General features: G+C 48.4%; 2 protein-coding genes across 2 annotated transcripts; both read left to right on the top strand.

The window, feature by feature from the left end:
- The first annotated feature begins 572 nt into the window (after positions 1 to 572).
- Positions 573 to 3,215, top strand: DUSP13A (dual specificity phosphatase 13A). The gene is made up of 3 exons (NM_001418231.1): positions 573 to 721; positions 1,528 to 1,745; positions 3,016 to 3,215. Exons 1-3 carry the CDS (start codon positions 573 to 575, stop codon positions 3,213 to 3,215), a joined length of 567 nt encoding a protein of 188 aa, NP_001405160.1.
- A 6,057-nt stretch (positions 3,216 to 9,272) lies between these two features.
- DUSP13B (dual specificity phosphatase 13B) lies at positions 9,273 to 19,556 on the top strand. The gene is made up of 4 exons (NM_001418234.1): positions 9,273 to 9,757; positions 10,562 to 10,735; positions 18,164 to 18,384; positions 19,100 to 19,556. Exons 1-4 carry the CDS (start codon positions 9,405 to 9,407, stop codon positions 19,300 to 19,302), a joined length of 951 nt encoding a protein of 316 aa, NP_001405163.1. The 5' UTR covers positions 9,273 to 9,404; the 3' UTR covers positions 19,303 to 19,556.
- Positions 19,557 to 19,873: the final 317 nt, after the last annotated feature.

Genomic DNA, 19,873 nt, shown 5'->3' with positions numbered 1-19,873 from the left:
CTCAGAACCAAATAACCTTATTCAGGGCTCTAAATCTGTTACTTCAACAAATTTTTATTATTATTTTTATTGAATTTATGATAGTTTACAACCTTGTGAAATTTCAGTTGTACATCATTGTTTGTCAGTCGTGTTGTAGGTGCACCACTTCACACTTTGTGCCCACCCCCCACTCCCCCTTTCCCCTGGTAGCCACTAATCTGTTCTCGTTGTCTACATACTTCAACAAATTTTTACAGCATCTACTATGTGTTAGACACAGAACATCGTTTATTTCATTTAATCCTCACAATTCTCTAAGGTAGGTGTAATTATCCTTACTTTACAGATGAAGAAACTGAGGTTGAGAGATAAAGTAACTTGCAGAGGTATGTCTGATTCCATGTTGTCACAGAGTTTGGGGGTGGGGAGACTTGGGGAGGAAAAGGTCCTGTTTTCTCTACAGGCCTCTGTGACTTGCTGAGTCACTTGCTGCTGGCCCACCTGTTCCTGCCAATCTCCAGGAAGGAGAAATGACACTGGAGAGACAGAGAGGAGCGAGCGCAGTGACAGAGGGGTGGGTGGGCTGGCTCATGGCTGAGGCCTTTCTCCCAGAGCTGAGGGGAGATGCCGAAGCCACGCCTTGCCCCAGTGTCCTGGAACTGGAGGAGCTCCTGAGGGCGGGCAAGGTTTCTTGCAGCCATGTGGACGAAGTTTGGCCCAACCTTTACATAGGAGATGCGTGAGTGATAGCTGGCCCAAGAGGTGTGGGGGTGGGGACAAGGAGAGATAGTTCTTGGGCTCTTTATCAGAGATGAGGGTGGAGTGGGAACAAGCAGAAATAGTTCTGCTCTGAGTATCCCAGGCCAGGGATTTTCGGCGGGACCCTCATGTGCTGAGGATAGTGCAGTGACCAGGTGCGGCCACCAGGGGGAGCAAGGACTTTGCGTGCCTGAAAGATGGGCACTCCCAGAGGTTCCTGGAGTCTTCTGGCACAACCGACAACTGGCGAGTCTGTGGGCAGAGGTCTGGGGAATGGTGATTTGGAGTATGAGATGGGGTGACAGAGAGTTCCCCTTCCGGGCCCCAGCCTCCCTCCTCTGGATATAGAGTGAGTGAGGAAGCCTGACTGAAGGTGAATCAGGGGAGGTGTCGCCTCTCAACATCTGCAAATTAGAAGCAAGTATGAGGTAGTGGCCAGGAGAGGCCGGGTGTGATGTGTGTGGGAGAGCACGCAGTGGGAAGGGAGGGGCAGCTGGGTCCCAGGACTGAAGCAATCCTTTCCTTCCTGTCTTGGACAAGGCAGGGGCAAGTGGCCTCAGCAAACAAAGAGGGCCTAAAGATAACTCTTTGTGCCACCAATTCTTCCATCAGAGAGCTCTGAGGGTGGGGCTGTGAGCTGTGGACCCCAGCTCAAGCTTGCTGGGTTCCTTCCAACTCCCTTTGGACCCTAACGGCTCCATCCCTCTGAAGCAGGGGGCCCAGCAAAGCCACCTTCCTGGACCCCGTGACTCAGCCAGCATCCAGCCCCTTTCCTCCCTTTCCCAGGACCACGGCAAATAACCGCTTTGAGCTATGGAAGCTGGGCATCACCCACGTGCTGAATGCCGCTCATGGGGGCCTCTACTGCCAGGGCGGCCCTGACTTCTACGGCAGCAGTGTGACCTACCTGGGGGTGCCAGCCCCCGATCTCCCTGATTTCGACATCAGTGCCTACTTCTCCTCCACAGCTGACTTCATTCACCGTGCCCTCAGCACACCTGGGGGTAGGAGTTGGGGTCTGAACCCTTATTCCATCCTGCTCAGTCATGGGGGGGATGTCTGGTTTCCCCTCAAACATCAGTATCCTCCCGTCCCTAGTTTTCAAAAAGTCATCAGGTTTTTAAAAATCCTCTGCTCAGTGCTCTAGCAATTTATCCAACTGCATTGTTTCACAGATGAGGAAACTGAGGCCTAGAATACAAGGTCATGCCATGGATTAGAGGCAGGCCTGCGGTTGGAAGCCAGGCTCCATCCCTCTGAAGCAGGGGGCCAAGCAAAGCCACCTTCCTGGACCCCACGGCTCAGCTAACATCCAGCCCCTTTCCAACAAAGGAGCTTGGGAAAGAGGGAGCCCCTGCTTTGTGCTCATCCTGGCTGAGAGCTCTGCCTTTGCTACCTGACCCTGGGCAAGCCACTGTCCCTCTCTGGATTTCAGTTTCTCATCTATGTGATGGGAAAGACAAAACTATGGCTCATAATACTTTTTAATATCCAAAGCACTTTGACATCATTTGTTCTTCATCCATTCATTCACCAGCTAGTTATTATCTTCTGTGTGCCAGGCACAGAGCTAGATACTGGGAATCCACACTTAGACATGGCAGGGTCCTTGTCCTCACGGAAAGACAGCCAAAATGGGAAGTATTATGAGTGCTACTCGTATGAGTGGACAAAAGTGAAGAGCTACAGGAACACAGGGTAGGAGTGCTCAGAGGATCAGGGAAGCAAGAGGACTTCCCTCTACAACATGGCACATACAGAAAAGGACGAACTGCTCTGTGGTTCAAGTGATACCATGAGTGGTCAGGAAAGCTTCTGCATGGAAGCCACGCCTCAGCCAAAACCTGATGGATGACTAGTAGAAGTTAGTCAGATCAACAACAGGGAAGAGTCTTACAGGTAGTTGAAATAGCATGTGCTAATGCTGGAGGCCAGGGATTATGACAGCTTCAAGGAACTGAAAGTTACCCAGTGTTCCTAGAGCTGAGAGTTGGGGTGGGATGGCCTGAGACGAGGCTGCAGGTTCAGCAGGGGCCAGCTCACAGAGGGTCTTATAAGCCATGTTAAGGAGTTTGGACCCCATCCCAAGGGTAAGCAAAACAAGTATTGGTCTACCCATTTGACAGATCAGGAAACTGAGGTCCATAAAGGCTGAATGACTTGCCCAGGGTCACAGATTCACCTCAGGAAGAGCAGGGTGAGGAACTTGGGTGTCCACCGCAGCCCCTGGGCCAGCTGGTGGGAAAGGGTCTTTAACCAGGATGTCTTCCTCAGCCAAGGTCCTGGTGCACTGTGTGGTAGGTGTGAGCCGCTCTGCCACACTGGTCCTGGCCTACCTCATGCTGCGCCAGCACCTGTCCCTGCGGCAGGCAGTGATCACCGTGAGGCAGCGCCGATGGATCTTTCCCAACCGAGGCTTCCTCCGCCAGCTCTGCCAGCTGGACCAGAAGCTGCGGGGTGCAGGCCAGAGCTGAGGGGCCAGGTAAGGGCTGGACAGGATGTGAGGAGGCAGGGGGAAGGGCTGAGTGCAGTTAGAAGTGAGGTCGGGTGAGGGCCTGGGGAAGGAGAATGGAGGGGGAGGCCAATGAGAGCTGGAAGTGAAAGGTCAGGTGAGGGGCTGGCCAGGGGCAAGGCCACAATTGGAAGAAAGGGTTCAGGTGAGGGCTGGCAGGGGACATGGATGGAACCAGTTCTGAGGTTGGTTGTCGGGGCTACGTGTGGCCTGAAGTCAGGATTGAAGGCGGCCTGGCCCACTCCCCAAGCTGCTGGGCTCCCCTCACCAACCCAAGGTCTCAACAGGGCCTCGCTGAGGCAACCTCCAGTAGGATCCTCTCTCCTAGCCCACCCAGATTCTTCAGACCCCAGAGAAGATGGAAAGGCTAGGGAGGAAAGGGGTATAAAGCATGGAATAGAAGAGGTGAGGCCTTCCTCCCTGGTCCTGATGCTGACATGCCCTGCCTCCTTGGCTGAAAGCCTTTGGGGCTCACCTGAACCCCACCAAGGCAGCAGCACAGCCAATCCTGGCACCTGAGGGCTGTCTAGACCCCTGCATCCCTTCCCCTCAGGTCTGGACCCCAGCTACAGCTGTGGGGAGGAAGTGTGGCTGAAGCTATGAATCCAGGCTTAGTTAATTCTCATGTCAGCCCTGCCTCACCATTCCCACCATGAGGAAGGAGAAAGGTGCTCCTACCCCCAGCCAGGACCTCCTCACACAAACGTTGCTCGATACAAAGTTCTCCTGTCATCAGGCTATTCAGTTCTCTGCCTTGGACCTAGACCCTGGTCCCTACCTGCCCCCTCCCCCAATCTGAGCTCAGAGTTCTACAGAAGGACCCTCCCTAACCTCCCTCCCTCTCTGGTTCTGGTGACCCCTTTAGGACAAAAAGGTCTTCACGAAGTTTATCCAGACTCCTTCCTGCTTCCATTTACTCCCTGCCTTCTTGTTCTGTGTTCAGTGCATTTGGAGCAATAGCAGACGGTCCTTAAGATGCACAAGGGGAACAGATCCCCAGTACCTCCTCTCTCAAGCCTCCTCCCTCCTGCTGGAGGTTCCAGTGTCCGCAGCTGCCCAGTAGAAGGAGTTGGGCTCCGCTAGCAGCAACACTACTTCTCAGGCTCCCAGCTCGCAAATGCTTGCCAGGTGCTGCTTCAGTGTCTTCAGCATCAGCCCGGTGTTTTCCTCCAGCTCAGCGGGGAGGAGGCAGAGGTGTCTCTTCCCAGGGTGGAGTGGTTGTGGAGACACCAGGATGGTGAGGGAGCTGCAGTGTGCCCACTGCTCTTCTTCTCCCACCATGCCCAGGCTGGGTCTATCCCTGTCTGGCTTCAACAGCCTGCCTTCCTCATATTCATATCCACCCCCACCCGCCCCCGAGGGCGATCAGCTGGGGGTTAGGACTCCAGGGCTGCACTCTGCTCCCCCTACCCTGCTTCCAGCTCCTACTCCTTCCCTCCTCTCACTTCGGGTGTGCTCCCACCCACTGACTCAGAGGGGCTGCCTGCTCTGGGTGGGTGACTGCCCTAGGATTTCCTGGGAATTGGGAGAGCAGCAGCTTTCTCCTCCTGCCAAGAGTTTCCAGGGCATGGCCAGAATCTCCTCCTGCCCCCTACCCACAGGAACTGTTTTTGTCTCCGAATGCATACCAGCCCAACCAAAGGGGAGCATTTTAGTAATATCGACCCCTTCCCACAGGCTATCAGGAGGATGAGCATTTGGTGGATGGGGATTAGGCTAGGACAGAGGGTTGAGAGTTTGGGGGTGAGTGTAATGGAAGAAAATTAGGGTTATAGCTGGGGTTGGGATTAGGCCTTGGCTGAGCTGGGTGGGAAACTTGTGGGGAGTTCTGCAGGTATGGGGAGCCAAGAGGAGGGCAAGAATGGCATGTTCCCATCCTACTCTCTTTCCTCTACACAGGTATTGGGAACCTGGCAGAGCAGCAGATCTCTGATCATGCCCAGTTACCCCACTTCCTTGGCCTGGGGCCCTTATACCCTGACCTCCAACCTCAGCATCTTTCCCATCAGGCAGCTAGCTTTGGGGGAGTCAGTTGGGCTACAGCACTGCACACTTCCTGGGGGTGCCATCTACCAAATAGTCTGTGCAACTGGAGCCCCCAGGAGTTGTGCAGTGTGCAGCTTGTGCAGCTGTACACAGCAGCCCTGGGGCTAGGGACTCTGAAAGATGAGGGGGCCATGGGGACAATCATTTCTCTCCAAGAGCCCTGGGCCCCAAACCTGCCTCCTCATCTCTCCCAGCACCCATACCCACTTGACCTTACACAGAAGGCTCAATGCAGAAGCAGATTTAGGTGGCAGCTCTTGCTTCTGCCCCGATGAGTCCCAGACAGTCTGGGCCTTGGTTTACCTGCTTGTAACGTGGAGCTCATCTCTCCTCCAGAGCTGGTCCCTATACCCTGCCACAGGGTTCTGCCATTTTGCTACCCTGGCACTGGCGCTGCTGGTGCTGCTGCAGGCTCTGGCCCAGGTGGATACCCAGAAGATGGTAAGAGCCCAGAGTGGGGCCTGCCCTGGAGCTTGCTAATCCATCTGCTTCCTCCAGCTGCCTGCACTCCCTCTCAGCCACTGTCTTTGGTCCCCACAGGTGGGAATGGGCTGCCCTCTCAGCCAAGACCTGAGACTTCTCAGCCAGGGACCCCAAGTCCCCTTGTTGGGGAGGATAGGAGGAGAGCAGGAGGGGATTCTAAGTGTTCATGATAGCTCTTGGCCACACCTGCTTCCACCATCTCTCCCCAGGGCTCAGGGAGCCCCAGCAGGGGCTCATCTCAAGCTCCCTGGAGCTCAGAATTCAGAGACCCAGTGTTGGGGTGGCTGTGGGTATGCACGTGTCTCTGTGTGCTTCAGTTCTCTGGGAGTGTGAGTGGGGAAGAGTACTGAAGTATGGGTATGTGAGGAGGGTCTCTGGATAGCAGGGAGGGTTCTTAACAGGCCCAAATCCAAGGTCCCTAACCGACCACAGTTAGCCTTAGGAGGGACCTTAAAGCCCATCTTGCTGGCCTCAGAAGACAGTGGGGCCTGAGCCAGAAATGCCTTCTGGGGGAGAGCAGAGCTCAGCAGAGGGCAGAGTGGCTTCTGGATACACAGCTTCTGGCTGCAGGCCAGGGCTGGGCTAAAGACCTGCTCTGAACCCTACTCACACCTTTGTCTGTTTGCCTGCCTGCACTTTCCTCAGCTTGAGTGTTCTAGTTCTTAATCTTGGGCCAGTGCTGTAATCCTCATCTCCCAACTAAGGGCCCCTGGACCTGGGTTCTGATGTTTGTGATTTGGGCTAGTCTCTTCCCTGTCCTCCTCCATGGAAAAGCCTTCTAGCTTTAACTTTCTGCCCATGGTCCACACCACCCTTAAAGGCCAAGGGAGCTTTTAAAATGGCTTATTCTATCTTCCTTCTCCCTGCCCCACAATCAACATTCACATATACATGTACTACAGGCAGACCCCTGCCAGGCTGCCTCTGCTCCCAGCAGAGCAAGTGCCCAGCTGGGCTTGCTATGCCATGGGACCAGTGGGTGAGTTGGGAGTGGCAGAGGGAGGCCAGAAGAGGGGAGCAGCACATCATACTTTATAATTAAACTCAAATCAAAAAATAGAAACAGCATCAAGTGTGCGGAGACAGGCGGCTGGAAGCCGGCAGCACAAAGTGCCCGTCAGAGAAGACTACAGCCTGGGCCAGATACCCCTACAGGTGGGTGAGTGCCCCTATTTCAGGGGGGCTACAGAGCATGCTGGGTAATGAGGGCCAGGGCATCTGTGTCAGTGTGTGTTGTGGGGGAGATTTGGTTAGACTGGGGGACTAGTCTGTCTGTTGGGGTCAGACATAGAGGCACAGACAAAGCACTGTAGAGTCAGAAAGATCTGGGCTTGAACCCTGGCTCCTATGCTTATTGGTTGTGTGACCTTGGGCATATTGCTTAATCTCTCTGAGCCTCAGTTTCCTAATCTGTAAAATAGGGATGATAATATTACCTGGCTCATAATGGTACTGTGAAGATTCATTGAGAAAATGTAAGCACTTAGCTGTCTGATACATAATACATCCTTAGTAATTGGTGAAATATAATAATTATTGGTGGACAGAGGAGGAAATGTCAGCAAACACAGAGATAGAAACCAAGCCTCACTGTCCAGTGGGGAAGTTACCCAGGATATGGCTGAGGCTTGAAAGAGTAAGAGTAATAATAGTTGTGATAGTAATAGCAAGATGCACCATTTACTGGGCATCTACCATGAGCCACACCCTATGGGAAGTGGTTTACATTTACCATCTCATGGAGTTGTCACAGCAGCCCCACTGAGGAAACTGGCTCAGAGAAGACACACAGAAACAAGTGCCAGACCCAAGACCTCCTCCAGGTCTGCTCTCCTCCAAGGCCTGCATGCTGAGTGCACAGACCCACTGGCAGCTCACCATTAGCAGCCCACCTGCCTTCCTCCCAAGGCTTCCTTCACCAGACTCCTCACTTGTCCTGCCCTAAGATCTCTGGCCTCACCTGTCCTGTGGCCACAGTCCTGCCTGCTCTGCCTTGGGAGGAGGAAGCAGAAAGAATGGGCAGGAGGGAAGACCAAGGGGAACATCTCTGGAGCTGCAGCTGAGAAGGTGGATGGCAAACATCTGCCCCCCTGCCCTGAGGAGCCTTGTGCCTTGGCCTGAGCTGCCGGCATGCAGGGTGGTTTGCCAGGAGGCTGTGGAAGAGCACGAGCTCCTGTGAGAGGTTGGGAGATAGAGGCAACTGGGGAGAGCAACATAGAGAGGAGGAAAGATACAAAAACACAGAAAACAGGTGTCTGCATTTATCAATAGCAGCAACACAAGAGCGGGAAAGCCACTGCCCACAGAGGCAGCTGTTCAGCTTCGCGGGAGAGGCAGGAAGGAGGCAGAATGAAGGCTAGAGGGAAAGGGGAGAAGATCCAGGCCGGGCCCTGTCTCCACTGGACATTGGGCCCTTGCTTCACCCTGTGGTGGCAGAGGAGATGTGGGAGGAAGTGTCAGGCAGGGTCCTTGGCAGTTCTAGTTGTAGGGGCTGCAGAAACCAGAGGAGCTGCTGCAGCCACCCACTCCCCTTCCTTGGATGTGCCTGGAGCTTGAAGGATGAGTCACTGGGTAGGGGGCTGGGCCTCACTCTGGCTGGCAAGGCAGGCTGGACCCCCAGTGGGATAGAGCAGACAAGGGGGGTACATCCATGAGCACCAGGAGTGAGGCCCTGGGTGGGACCTGACAAGGAGTATCCCTAAGTCCAAGGAAAAGCCCCTATCTCCAGATCTGGCCTAGGGCCCCTAGGAGGCTGAGGAGTGGGCTGTGGCCTAGCAGTCCCTTTGCTGGCTCCTCCTCCCCCCAGGAGCCTCTAGAAGGATCAGGGTCTAGCTCTGTCTCAGCTGGAGCCTGGCTGCCTGCTCATTGACACAACTGGGCTGTGAGGCACTGACTAACCACTAGGCGGCAGCCTCACCCCACACCAAGTTCAGAGGCCTGAGCCAGCGCCTGCCAGGCTTCCCAGAGCCCCATCTGGTCCTGCCTGAGGCTCATGAAGCACCAGCTGGCAGCTCCAGACCAGTATGGCCATTGGACAACCTTGGTGCCTGGGGGCTTCTCCCACCCCAACACACTACATTGCTCTCTGCCCTGTAGTTACTGCATTCCCAGCCACTCCTCTCTCATTCTCAGATCAGACCCCCAGAGAATCCTGAAAGTCAGGGAAGGCCAGGATCTTCAACATGAGAAAGAGAAATTATGACCCAGACAGGAGCAAAGATTTCCTCCAAGACACAGAAAGAGTTGTGGCCAGGCTCTCCTCCCTCTTTCTAAAGTTCTCTTTCCATCACTCAGGTAGCCTCCCATCTTCGTGGGAGTTCCAAGGCCAAGAGCCTTTAATCCCAGAGACACCAAGCAGAGAGGGGGCCTGGGGTTTGGAAGGACCACACGTCTGTCCATAGCAGCCTAGGTCTGCTCTCAGGCCCCACCCCCGTGGGCTCCAGGGAAGGACTTGGAATTCTAGCCGCTTCACAGCGTTTGTGTTCTGGGCAGAACCTGCCCAGCCCTGTTCCGCTCACCTGCTGAGTCCTGTCCCTGCACCTATTCCCCCACTCCCGGTCCCAGACCATGCCCTAGGTAGGTGGCAGGCCACTCAGCCTGCCCTGAGAGGTCACAGTGAGGGATGAGGGGAAAATCCGGGTCTTCACTTCCACCCTGCCCACCGGCTGCCCGCTGGGTGAGCTTGGCCAAGCCAGTGGCCTCCTGGGTGCCCGTTTCCCTTCCCGGTCCTGGCATCGCCTACCAGAGAGGAAAGACGTTCTTCCCAGTTTGTACCTTCCCTAGCTACTGGTTGAAGGGGCCAGAGACAGTTAGCCAAGATAAGCACTCCTTCCCAGCACGGCACCAGACCCAGGTTCTGGTGCCACTGACATCCCAGCTCTGCAGGGTCCCGGACTTCCTCAGTCAGCTGACTCCTGACAGAACCCACCTCACCTGGGTGAGGCCTGACCCGCAGCGCTGGCCTGAGTCACGGGGGTAAGGAAGAAAATCCCAGGGCCTATAGGCAGTTATGTAACAGCAACACCAAGTCTCCCCTATAGAGATGGATAAGTTAGTGACCACTCTCTGGAGTCCTCAAAGATGGTAACTGGAAGGCTTGGGGATGGAACTAAAGGAGCACAGAACTGGATTAAAATCCCAAATGGCTTTAGGCATCACTTTAAAAAATTCTCTCTGAGCTTCAGCTTCCTCCTGTGTAAAATAGGGATCTACCACAAATGAGGCACCAGGCCCAGAAGAGGCATTAGCTCCTTTAGTATGGAAATACTAATAATCGTCAGTTCATAGCCCAAGCACCTCACTCCAGAGATGGACTCTGCCCTCAAAGCACCTGAAACTGGGAGGGGATGGGGGCCTGAGGAGCAGCCTGGAAGTAGCAGAGGAGGGGGCTTGAGAGGAGCTGCCCAGATTGTGGGGGCCTTCCTACATGCCATCTGAGGGCCACAGCCATCTGGGGTCTCCATCCCTACGAAGTCCCAAGTGACCAGCGACTTAAGGGGTGGGGTTTGCACTGACCAGTTGCCACAAAGGGAACTCCAGGGGCCCCTTGGCCAGAGCTTCCAACATCAGGGGACTCTGGACAGGGCCAGAGGGCTTCCCTTGTTCCCTGGGGAAAGGGTCTGGGCCTCAGCCCCGCTGAGCTGGTAAATAACCTCATCTAAAATAGGTGAGGCCCTTCCCTGGGGCACCTGGGCACTCTACCATGCCTAGGCCTCCCCCTCAGCTGGACCCACCTGTGGAGAGCCTGCCCCAGCCACTGCGGTGTCCACTCTGTTCCAGGATGGACTCACTGCAGAAGCAGGACCTCCGGAGGCCCAAGATCCATGGAGCAGTCCGGGTGCCTCCATATCAGCCACCCACGCTGGCCTCGCTGCAGCGCTTGCTATGGGTCCATCGGGCCGCCACGCTGAGCCACATCAATGAAGTCTGGCCCAATCTCTTCCTGGGAGATGCGTAAGTACAACCCATGGTGAGAGGTGAAGGGAGCAGAAGGGGAGCTTTTCCCGGAGCCCCCTAGGGGCAGAGGTGGCACCCTCTTTTCCTCCCACCATCTCATTCCATATGTTTCTTTCCTTTTATATTATTCTTTTAACTATGGAAATACAACACATGTAAGAAAAGTGCATAGAGTATATACGAACTATTTCACCACCTATGTCAAGAAAAAGGACGTTATTTGTGCTCAGAAGCCCCCGCTGAACCCTTCTCATCATAACCCTCTGGATAACCACTATCTAAGTGTTGAAATAAATATTTTCTTGCTTTTCTTTATAGTTTTACTGTGTATGTACCTACAATGTAGTTAGTTTTGCCTGTCTTTAAAAGGTATATAAATGGAATCATATTGTGTGTGTTTTGTGCCTGGCATCATTTGCTCAAAATTGTAAGATTCACCCATGTTATTATGTGTAGCTGCAGTTCATTCATTTTTCATTGCTGTATACTACTTGATTGTATGAATACACCATAGTTTATCCATTCTATTGTATATGGACATTTGAGTTGCTTCCATTCTTTGGCTATTATAAACAGTGATCCTAGGAACATTCTAGTACATGTGTCCTGGGTACATACCCAAGAGTTACTTTAGGGTGTATATATAGAGAGTAGAATTGTGAGTCATTTTCCCTAAAAGTTTTCTTAAAATTTAGAACATATGAATCAATATATGTGGATTTTAGAAATTTTCCTTAATATTTAGAAAATATGGATCAATATCTTGGTAACCATATGGCAAATATGCTGTTCTCCCCCCACACACAGATAACCAGTAATAAAAGTCCTTGTTTAATTGTTTTTTTAACCATTTTTAAAGTGTAAAGTACGTAGTACAGTACATTTTTTTATTGAGTTTATGATAGTTTACAACCTTGTGAAATTTCAGTTGTACTTTATTGTTTGTCAGTCGTGTTGTAGGTGCACCCCTTCACCCTTTGTGCCCACGCCCCACCGCCCCCCCCTTTCCCCTGGTAGCCACTAATCTGTTCTCTTTCTCCACATGTTTAAATTCCTCATATGAGTGGAGTCATACAGAGATTGTCCTTCTCTATCTGGCTTATTTCACTTAACATAATTCCCTCAAGGTCCATGCATGTTGTTGTGAATGGGACGATTTTATTCTTTTTTATGGCTGGGTAATATTCCATTGTATATACATACCATATCTTCTTTATCCAATCATCAGTTGATGGGCATGTAGGTTGCTTCCATGTCTTGGCTATTGTAAATAATACTGCAATGAACATAGGGGTGCATGGAACTTTTGGAATTGCTGACTTCAAGTTCTTTGGATAGATACCCAGTTGTGGGATGCCTGAGTCAGTTTGCACTCCCACCAGCAGTGTATGAGGGATCCTTTTTCTCCACAACCTCTCCAACACTTGTTACTTTTTATTTTGGTTATTTTTGCCATTCTAATGGGTGTAAGGTGATATCTTAGTGTAGTTTTGGTTTGCATTTCCCTGATGATCAGTGATGATGAACATCTTTGCATGTGCCTATTGGCCATCTGTATGTCTTCTTTGGAGAAATGTCTGTTCATGTGCCCTGCCCATTTTTTGATCAGGTTGTTTGAGTTTTTGTTGTTGAGTTGTGTGAGTTATTTATATATTATGGAGATTAACCCGTTGTCAGATATATGACTTGCAAATATTTTTTCCCAATTAGTGGGTTGTTTTTTTGTTTCAATCCTGTTTTCCCTTGCCTTGAAGAAGATCTTTAGTTTAATCAGGTCTCATTTGTTTATTCTTTCTATTGTTTCCCTTGTCTGAGAAGACAGGGTGTCCAAAAAGATCCTTTTAATACTGATGTCAAAGAGTGTACTGCCTACATTTTCCTCTAGAAGCCTTATGTCTCACCTTTAGGTCTTTGATCCACTTTGAGTTTATTTTTGTGAGTGGTGAAAAAGGATGGTCAATTTTCATTCTTTTACGTGTGGCTTTCCAGTTTTCCCAGCACCATTTGTTGAAAAGACTTTCTTTTCTCCATTGTAGGCCCTCAGCTCCTTTGTTGAAGATTAGCTGTCCATAGATGTGTGGTTTTATTTCTGGGCTTTCAATTCTGTTCCATTGATCTGTGCACCTGTTTTTGTACCAGTATCATGCTGTTTTGATTACTGTAGCTTTGTAGTATGTTTTGAAGTCAGGGATTGTGATGCCTCCAGTTTTGTTCTTTTTTCTCAGGATTGCTTTAGCAATTTGGGGTCTTTTGTTGCCCCATATGAATTTTAGGATTCTTTGTTCTATTTCTGTAAAGAATGTCATTGGGATTCTGATTGGGATTGCATTGAATCTGTAGATTGCTTTAGGTAGTATGGACATTTTAACTATGTTTATTCTTCCAATTCATGTACCTGGAATGTCTTTCCATCTTTTTATGTCCTCATCCATTTCTTTCAGGAAAGCCTTGTAGTTTTCGTTGTGTAGGTCCTTCGCTTCCTTAGTTAAATTCACCCTGAGGTATTTTATTCTTTTTGTTGCAATTGTGAATGGTATTGTGTTCTTGAGTTCTTTTTTTGTTAGTTCGTTATTAGAGTATAGAAATGCTACTGATTTATGTAAGTTGATTTTATATCCTGACACTTTGCTGTAGTTGTTGATTATTTCTAAAAGTTTTCCAATGGATTCTTTGGGGTTTTCTATATATAAGATCATGTCATCTGCAAACAGCAAGAGTTTGACTTCTTCCCTTCCTATTTGGATTCCTTTTATTCCTTTCTCTTGCCTAATTGCTCTGGTCAAAACCTCCAGTACTATGTTGAATAAGAGTGATGATAGAGGGCATCGTTGTCTCGTTCCTGTTTTCAGGGGGATAGCACTCAGTTTTTGCCCATTGAGTATGATGTTGGCTGTGGGTGTGTTATATATATGGCCTTTATTATGTTGAGGAAATTTCCTTCTATCCCCATTTTGTTCAGAGTTTTTATCATAAATGGCTGTTGGATCTTGTCAAATACTTTCTCTGCATCCATTGAGATGATCATGTGGTTTTTATTCCTCAATTTGTTGATGTGGTGTATCACGTTGATTGATTTGCGGATGTTGAACCATCCCTGAGTCCCTGGTATGAATCCCACTTGATCATGATATATGATCCTTTTGATGTATTGCTGAATTCGGGTTGCCAAAATTTTGTTGAGAATTTTTGCATCTGTGTTCATCAGCGATATTGGCCTGTAGTTCTCCTTTTTCGTGCTGTCCTTGTCAGGCTTTGGTATCAGGGTGATGTTGGCCTCGTAAAATGTGTTACAAAGTGTTCCATCCTCCCTAATTTTTTGCAATGGCTTGAAAAGTATAGGTATTAAATCCTCTTTGAAAGTTTGGTAGAATTCCCCAGGAAAGCCGTCTGGTCCTGGGGTTTTATTTTTTGGGGTGCTTTTGATTGCTGTTTCAGTCTCCTTCCTTGTGATTGGTGCATTCAGACTGCTTCTTCTTGACTTAGCTTTGTGAGATTGTAAAAGTCTAAGAATTTATCCATTTCCTCTAGGTTATCCATTTTGTTGGCATATAGTTTTTCATAGTATTCTCTTATAATCCGTTGTATTTCTGTGGAGTCTGTTGTTATTTCTCCTCTTTAATTTCTAATTTGTTTATTTGAGCTTTCTCTCTTTTTTTCTTTGTAAGACTGGCTAGGGGTTTGTCCATTTTACTTATCTTCTCAAAGAACCAGCTCTTTGTTTCATTGATCTTTTCTACTGCCTTTTTTGTTTCAATAGCATTTATTTCTGCTCTGATTTTTATTATTTCTCTCCTTCTGCTGACTTTGGGCTTTGTTTGTTCTTCTTTCTCTAATTCAGTTAGGTGTAATTTGATGTTGCTTATTTGGGACTTTTCTTGTTTGTTAAGGTGTGCCTGTATTGTGATGAATTTCCCTCTTAATACAGATTTTGCTGTATCCCAATTGAGTTGGTATGACATGTTATCATTTTAATTTGTCTCCAGATATTTTTTGATTTCTTCTTTAATTTCTTCAATGATCCATTGCTTGTTCAGTAGCATATTGTTTAGTCTCCACATCTTTGTCCCTTTCTCAGCTTTTTCCTTGTAATTAATTTCTAGCTTTATAGCATTATGATTGGAGAAGATTCTTGTTATTATTTCAATTTTTTAAAATTTATAGAGGCTTGCCTTGTTTCCCAACATATGGTCTATCCTTGAGAATGTTCCATGTGCACTTGAGAAGAATGTGTATTCTGCTGTTTTTGGATGGAGTGTTCTATATATGTCTATTAAGTCCAACTGTTTTAGCTTTTCATTTAATTCCACCGTTTCCTTGTTGATTTTCTGTCTGGATGATCTGTCCAATGATGTAAGTGGGGTGTTGAGGTCCCCTACTATTATTGTGTTATTTTTAATATCTTCTTTTGGGTTTTTTAATAGTTGCTTTATGAACTTTGGTGCTCCTGTGTTGGGTGCATAGATATTTATAAGTGTTATTTCTTCTTGATGTAGTGTCCCTTTGATCATTATATACTGACCCTCTATGTCTCTCTTTACCTGCCTTATCTTGAAATCTACTTTGTCTGATATAAGTATTGTGACACCTGCTTTCTTTTGTTTGCTATTAGCTTGGATTGTCATCTTCCACTCCTTCACTGTGAGCCTGTGTTTGTCGTTGGAGCTGAGGTGTATTTCCTGGAGGCAACAGATTGTTGAATCTTGTTCTTTAATCCATCTCGCCACTCTGTACCTTTTTATTGGAGAGTTCAATCCGTTTACATTGAGGGTGATTATTGATGCATGAGAGCTGAATGCTGTCATTCTGTCACTTGTTTTCAAGTTTTCCTGCATTACCTTTGTTTCTTGTCCTGTGTGTTTTGGCCTACCCATTGACTTCTGCAGTTTCTTATTTCCTTACTTATGTTTTGTGTCTCTGTTCCGTTTTTAAGGTTAGTGGCTACCCTGAAGCTTGTATTCAGAATCTCGTGTATAACATAGTCCATTTTCTGGTGGCCTCTTATTTCCTTAGCCTAAACTGATTCAGTCCCTTTCCTCCTTCCCTCCTAAGTTATTCTTGTCATTTCTTATTCCATCTTGTGTTGTGAGTTTGTGGTTAAAGTGATAAGACTGTCTTTGTTTTTGGTGTTTTCATTCCCTTTATCCTAATGCTATAGTTGTATATTTGATATACTATTCTGATTCTATCTATTTGTCTCCTTACTCTGTGTTTTGTGACCCCTTTCTCCCTTTTTTCTTTTTTCAGGTATGAGGGCCTTCTTGAGGATTTCTTGTACAGGGTGTCTCGTGGCTATGAAGTCCCTTAGTTTTTGTTTGTCTGGGAAAGATTTAATTTATCCCTCATATCTGAAGGATATTTTTGCTGGATAGAGTATTCTTGGCTGAAGATTGTTATCTTTTAAAGCTGTGAATATGTCATTCCAATCTTTCCTAGCTTGTAAGGTTTCTGCAGAGAAATTCTCTGAAAGTCTTGTAGGGGTTCCTTTGTAGGTTATTTTCTTCTGCCTTGCTGTCCTGAGTATTCTTTCTTTGTCATTCACTTTTGCCAGTTTTACTACTATATGCCTTGCAGTTGGTCTTTTTACATCGACATATCTAGGAGACCTGAAAGCTTCCTCCACACATATTTCTCTCTCATTCTCCAGATTTTGGAAATTCTCTGCTATTATTCCTTTGAGCACACTTTCTGCTCCATTCTCCTTCTCGTCACCCTCAGGGATTCCAATTATTCTTATATTGCATTTCCTCATTGAATTGGCTATTTCTTGGAGATTTTCTTCATTCCTTTTTATTCTTAATTCTCTCCTTTCCTCTGTCTGGACCCATTCAGCCTGTCTATCTTCGATTATGCTCATTTGCTCCTCTATGGCATCCACACAGGCACTCAAGGAATCAGTATTCTGTTTTATCTGATCCATTCTATTTTTCATCTCTAGTATTTCTGATTGATTCTTCTTGATAGTTTCAGTCTCTTTTGTGAAGTAACTCCAGAACTCCTTAACTTGTTTCTCTATATTTTCCTTTACCTCCTTGAGTTTTTTGACAATAGCTATTCTGAATTCATTTTTGTTTAGTTTACTTATTTCTGAGTCCTCAGGGCATAACCCTGGGTGCTTGTTTTCCCTCTGGTCTGGAGATTTGATGAATTGATGGATGCTGGAAGAAGGAAGGGTCTTCCCCATGGTGATATTATTCGGTTGCAGTTACAGCCTATCAGCACTAGATGGGCTTCAAGAGCTGAGTATTGCGAGCCCTCCATCTTCAGCCGAGATGGCGGCGCACAGCATGGGTTGGGGGAGGGAGGGGCACCTTCTCTTGCGCTCAGACCTGGTTTCCTGATCAGCTCTATTTGCTCTCCTGGGGTCTTGGCTTGCTGAGGTTACCCCACATGAAAGCTTTCTCCCATTAGAGGGCTTCTGTCTGGGCTGCACGGTGTGGGAGTCCTGGGTGATCCTGTGGATGTGAAGCCCCTCCCCAACTCCCTCCCTCACAGAGCCTCCCACTGTAGTGATCCCAGTCATTAGGGGAGAGAGTGAAGATCTCTCTTACCCTGTTCCAGCTCCTCTGAGGGGGTCTCCAGCCTCTCCGCCCTCTGTCGTTTGGCTGCTGTGGGTCTTCAAGGATTTCTGTGCTAGTATGATATTTTTTTGTTGGAATATGGTTGCTCTTCTTTTGTTGTATGTTTGAGGGGAGAGAGTCCCAGGCAAGCTCACTCCACCATGACTCTGACATCCTCCCTTGTTTAATTTTTTTAAAATGCATGCACACATACACACCATATGCTTTTCCACAATTATTTTTTTTTACAAAAATAGTGTCACTTTATAATCCCATTTTGTAATCTGCTTTATAGAGAAAGCTTTTTTAATGGAATTACACAACATATTTATAAAACATTTTAAAACAATGTTCTGTTTTGTATCCTGCATTTTTCAGAGGTTCTCAATATAGCACAAACATCTTTCCTTGTTTACCTACATGCATCTACCACATTTTAGTAGTTGCATGGTATTTCACTTAGCTATACCATACTCAATCTCCTATTATAGGATATTTAGGGATTTTTTCCCTCAATTTTTCACTATTTTAAGTATCATTAGTTCCAGTTTACATATATCTGTGGGCACATTTTGGATTCTTTCTTTAATTAAGTTCCTGGACAAAAACTTGCTGGGGTGAAGCATGTATACATTTTTAAGGCTTTTGATGCATATGGCCAAACTGCTCTCCAGAAAAGTTGGCCTGAGTGAAAGGGATTCTTAAACTCCAACTAGAGGAGCCCTTTCACCCCATGCCAGTTCACTGGTTCCAGTCTCACCCTTGGAGGGGGATGGCAGAGGAGGGAAGGAGGCAAGTTCCAACCCAGCCAGAGCTGACCCACTGAGCTCTCCCCAACCTCCCAACTCCTCCTGTGCCCTCCCTCCAGGTATGCAGCCCGGGACAAGAACAAGCTGACCCAGCTGGGCATCACCCATGTCGTGAATGTCGCTGCAGGCAAGTTTCAAGTGGATACAGGTGCCAAGTTCTACCATGGAATGCCCTTGGAGTACTATGGCATTGAAGCCGATGACAACCCCTTCTTTGACCTCAGTGTCTACTTTCTGCCTGTTGCTCGATACATCCGAACTGCCCTCAATATTCCCCAAGGTGAGCTGCTGTGGAAGGCACTGGGGTGGAGGTGGGAGTGGGAGAAGGATTTGGGGCTATCCATTTTTCTGGTAGCACTGATGGGTGTGGTGGCCAGAACCACAAACCCCTTCATCAACCCTCTCACCCCATGAGGCAAATAGCTACTACCATTTAGTGAGCATCCCTTTCTGGAACACCCTGAAAACCAACAATCACAGACATAACTAAAGTCCAGTGTGGTTGTCAGTGTAACCATATTCCTCAGTAAGAGGTCAGGTGTTGGGCAGAAAGTACAGGACCTAGCAAAGGCTGAGCAGGCCCCTCTAAGATGAGGCCTTGGTATAGGCCTGCAGGGCCAGAGGAGAGAGCAGAACTGGGGGTAAAGGGAGGTACAAGGACACCCCCCGTAATCTATCATAAACCCAGGGGACTCCAGGAGTACTGTCCCCCTCCACTCCGCAAGAGTTGCAAAGGATGCCAGAGAAAGCATCTTGGACCAAGAGAAGAGAATCCCAGCCGTTAATGTTAGCACTGCCACTAACTTGCTGGGTGACCTTGAACCAGTACCTTTCCCTCTCTGGGCCCCAGCTGCCCCATCAGACAGTGAGGACAGTGTCAGTATTCCAGGATGCTGTGATAGGTGGGCTGAAGGATGGCCAGAAGCATCCCTGATTCCCAAACGGGTGAGCAGTACAAGGACAGGTAGCTGACGTTAGGTTGGGTCTCCACACAGGCCGTGTGCTGGTACACTGCGCCATGGGGGTAAGCCGCTCTGCCACAGTTGTCCTGGCCTTCCTCATGATCTACGAGAACATGACGCTGGTGGAGGCCATCCAGACGGTTCAGGCTCACCGTGATATCTGCCCCAACTCGGGCTTTCTCCAGCAGCTCCAGGTTCTGGACAACCGACTGGGGCGGGAGACGGGGCGACTCTGACCTGGTGGGCAGCCAGGAGCCCTAACTCTCTGTCCAGCATAGCCTGACCCAACCAGCCTGGCCCTGGGGATAGCAGCCTCTGCTGTTTCCAGCGACCTTGAGATGTAAATAGCAAGTGGGGGCTTAGCTGAGGCAGAGGCAGGGAGAGCCAGGTGGTGACCTTTAGCAGGTGGATTTCCCTGACCCAGTCTAGAGATTCTTTATGCAAAAGAGAGTTCAGTCTGTCTCTATAATAAAAGGTTCATCATAATAAAGACAGGAGATCTTCTGGTGGTTTGTGGGGCGGTAGCTTACTCCCAGGATGGCCAGGAGGATCCAGAAGGCTTGCCAACTCTGCTTTAGCATGATGGCAGCCTAGAGGAGTGTGAGTCCATTGTCTGAATAAAGACCAAAGTTCAATGTGTCACCACCTTCTCCATGCCCTCCCTATCAAAAACCGACTATCAAAACTCGCTGTGCACAAATAGCATCTCTTGAATCCATTCAGTCTTTTCATTTATACTCTACTTTCAAAAGGACTGACTAAAATTACAGACACCTAAAAAATACAGGCATTAAACAAGAGGATAGA

This window comes from Equus caballus, chromosome 1 (assembly GCF_041296265.1).
Source record: "Equus caballus isolate H_3958 breed thoroughbred chromosome 1, TB-T2T, whole genome shotgun sequence".
In the NCBI taxonomy this organism is placed as follows: domain Eukaryota; kingdom Metazoa; phylum Chordata; class Mammalia; order Perissodactyla; family Equidae; genus Equus; species Equus caballus.
Note: the sequence above shows the minus strand (reverse complement) of the source record. Positions and strands in the feature narration are given on the sequence as shown.

Bases quoted from the DNA above. Each gene is read 5' to 3' on its own strand.
- DUSP13A (NM_001418231.1), top strand. From the start codon at position 573: ATGGCTGAGGCCTTTCTCCCAGAGCTGAGGGGAGATGCCGAAGCCACG. The intron at 722-1,527 runs GTGAGTGATAGC...TCCCTTTCCCAG, and splicing joins AACCTTTACATAGGAGATGC to GACCACGGCAAATAACCGCT. The intron at 1,746-3,015 runs GTAGGAGTTGGG...TGTCTTCCTCAG, and splicing joins TGCCCTCAGCACACCTGGGG to CCAAGGTCCTGGTGCACTGT.
- DUSP13B (NM_001418234.1), top strand. From the start codon at position 9,405: ATGAGGGGAAAATCCGGGTCTTCACTTCCACCCTGCCCACCGGCTGCC. The intron at 10,736-18,163 runs GTAAGTACAACC...CCCTCCCTCCAG, and splicing joins AATCTCTTCCTGGGAGATGC to GTATGCAGCCCGGGACAAGA. The intron at 18,385-19,099 runs GTGAGCTGCTGT...GTCTCCACACAG, and splicing joins TGCCCTCAATATTCCCCAAG to GCCGTGTGCTGGTACACTGC.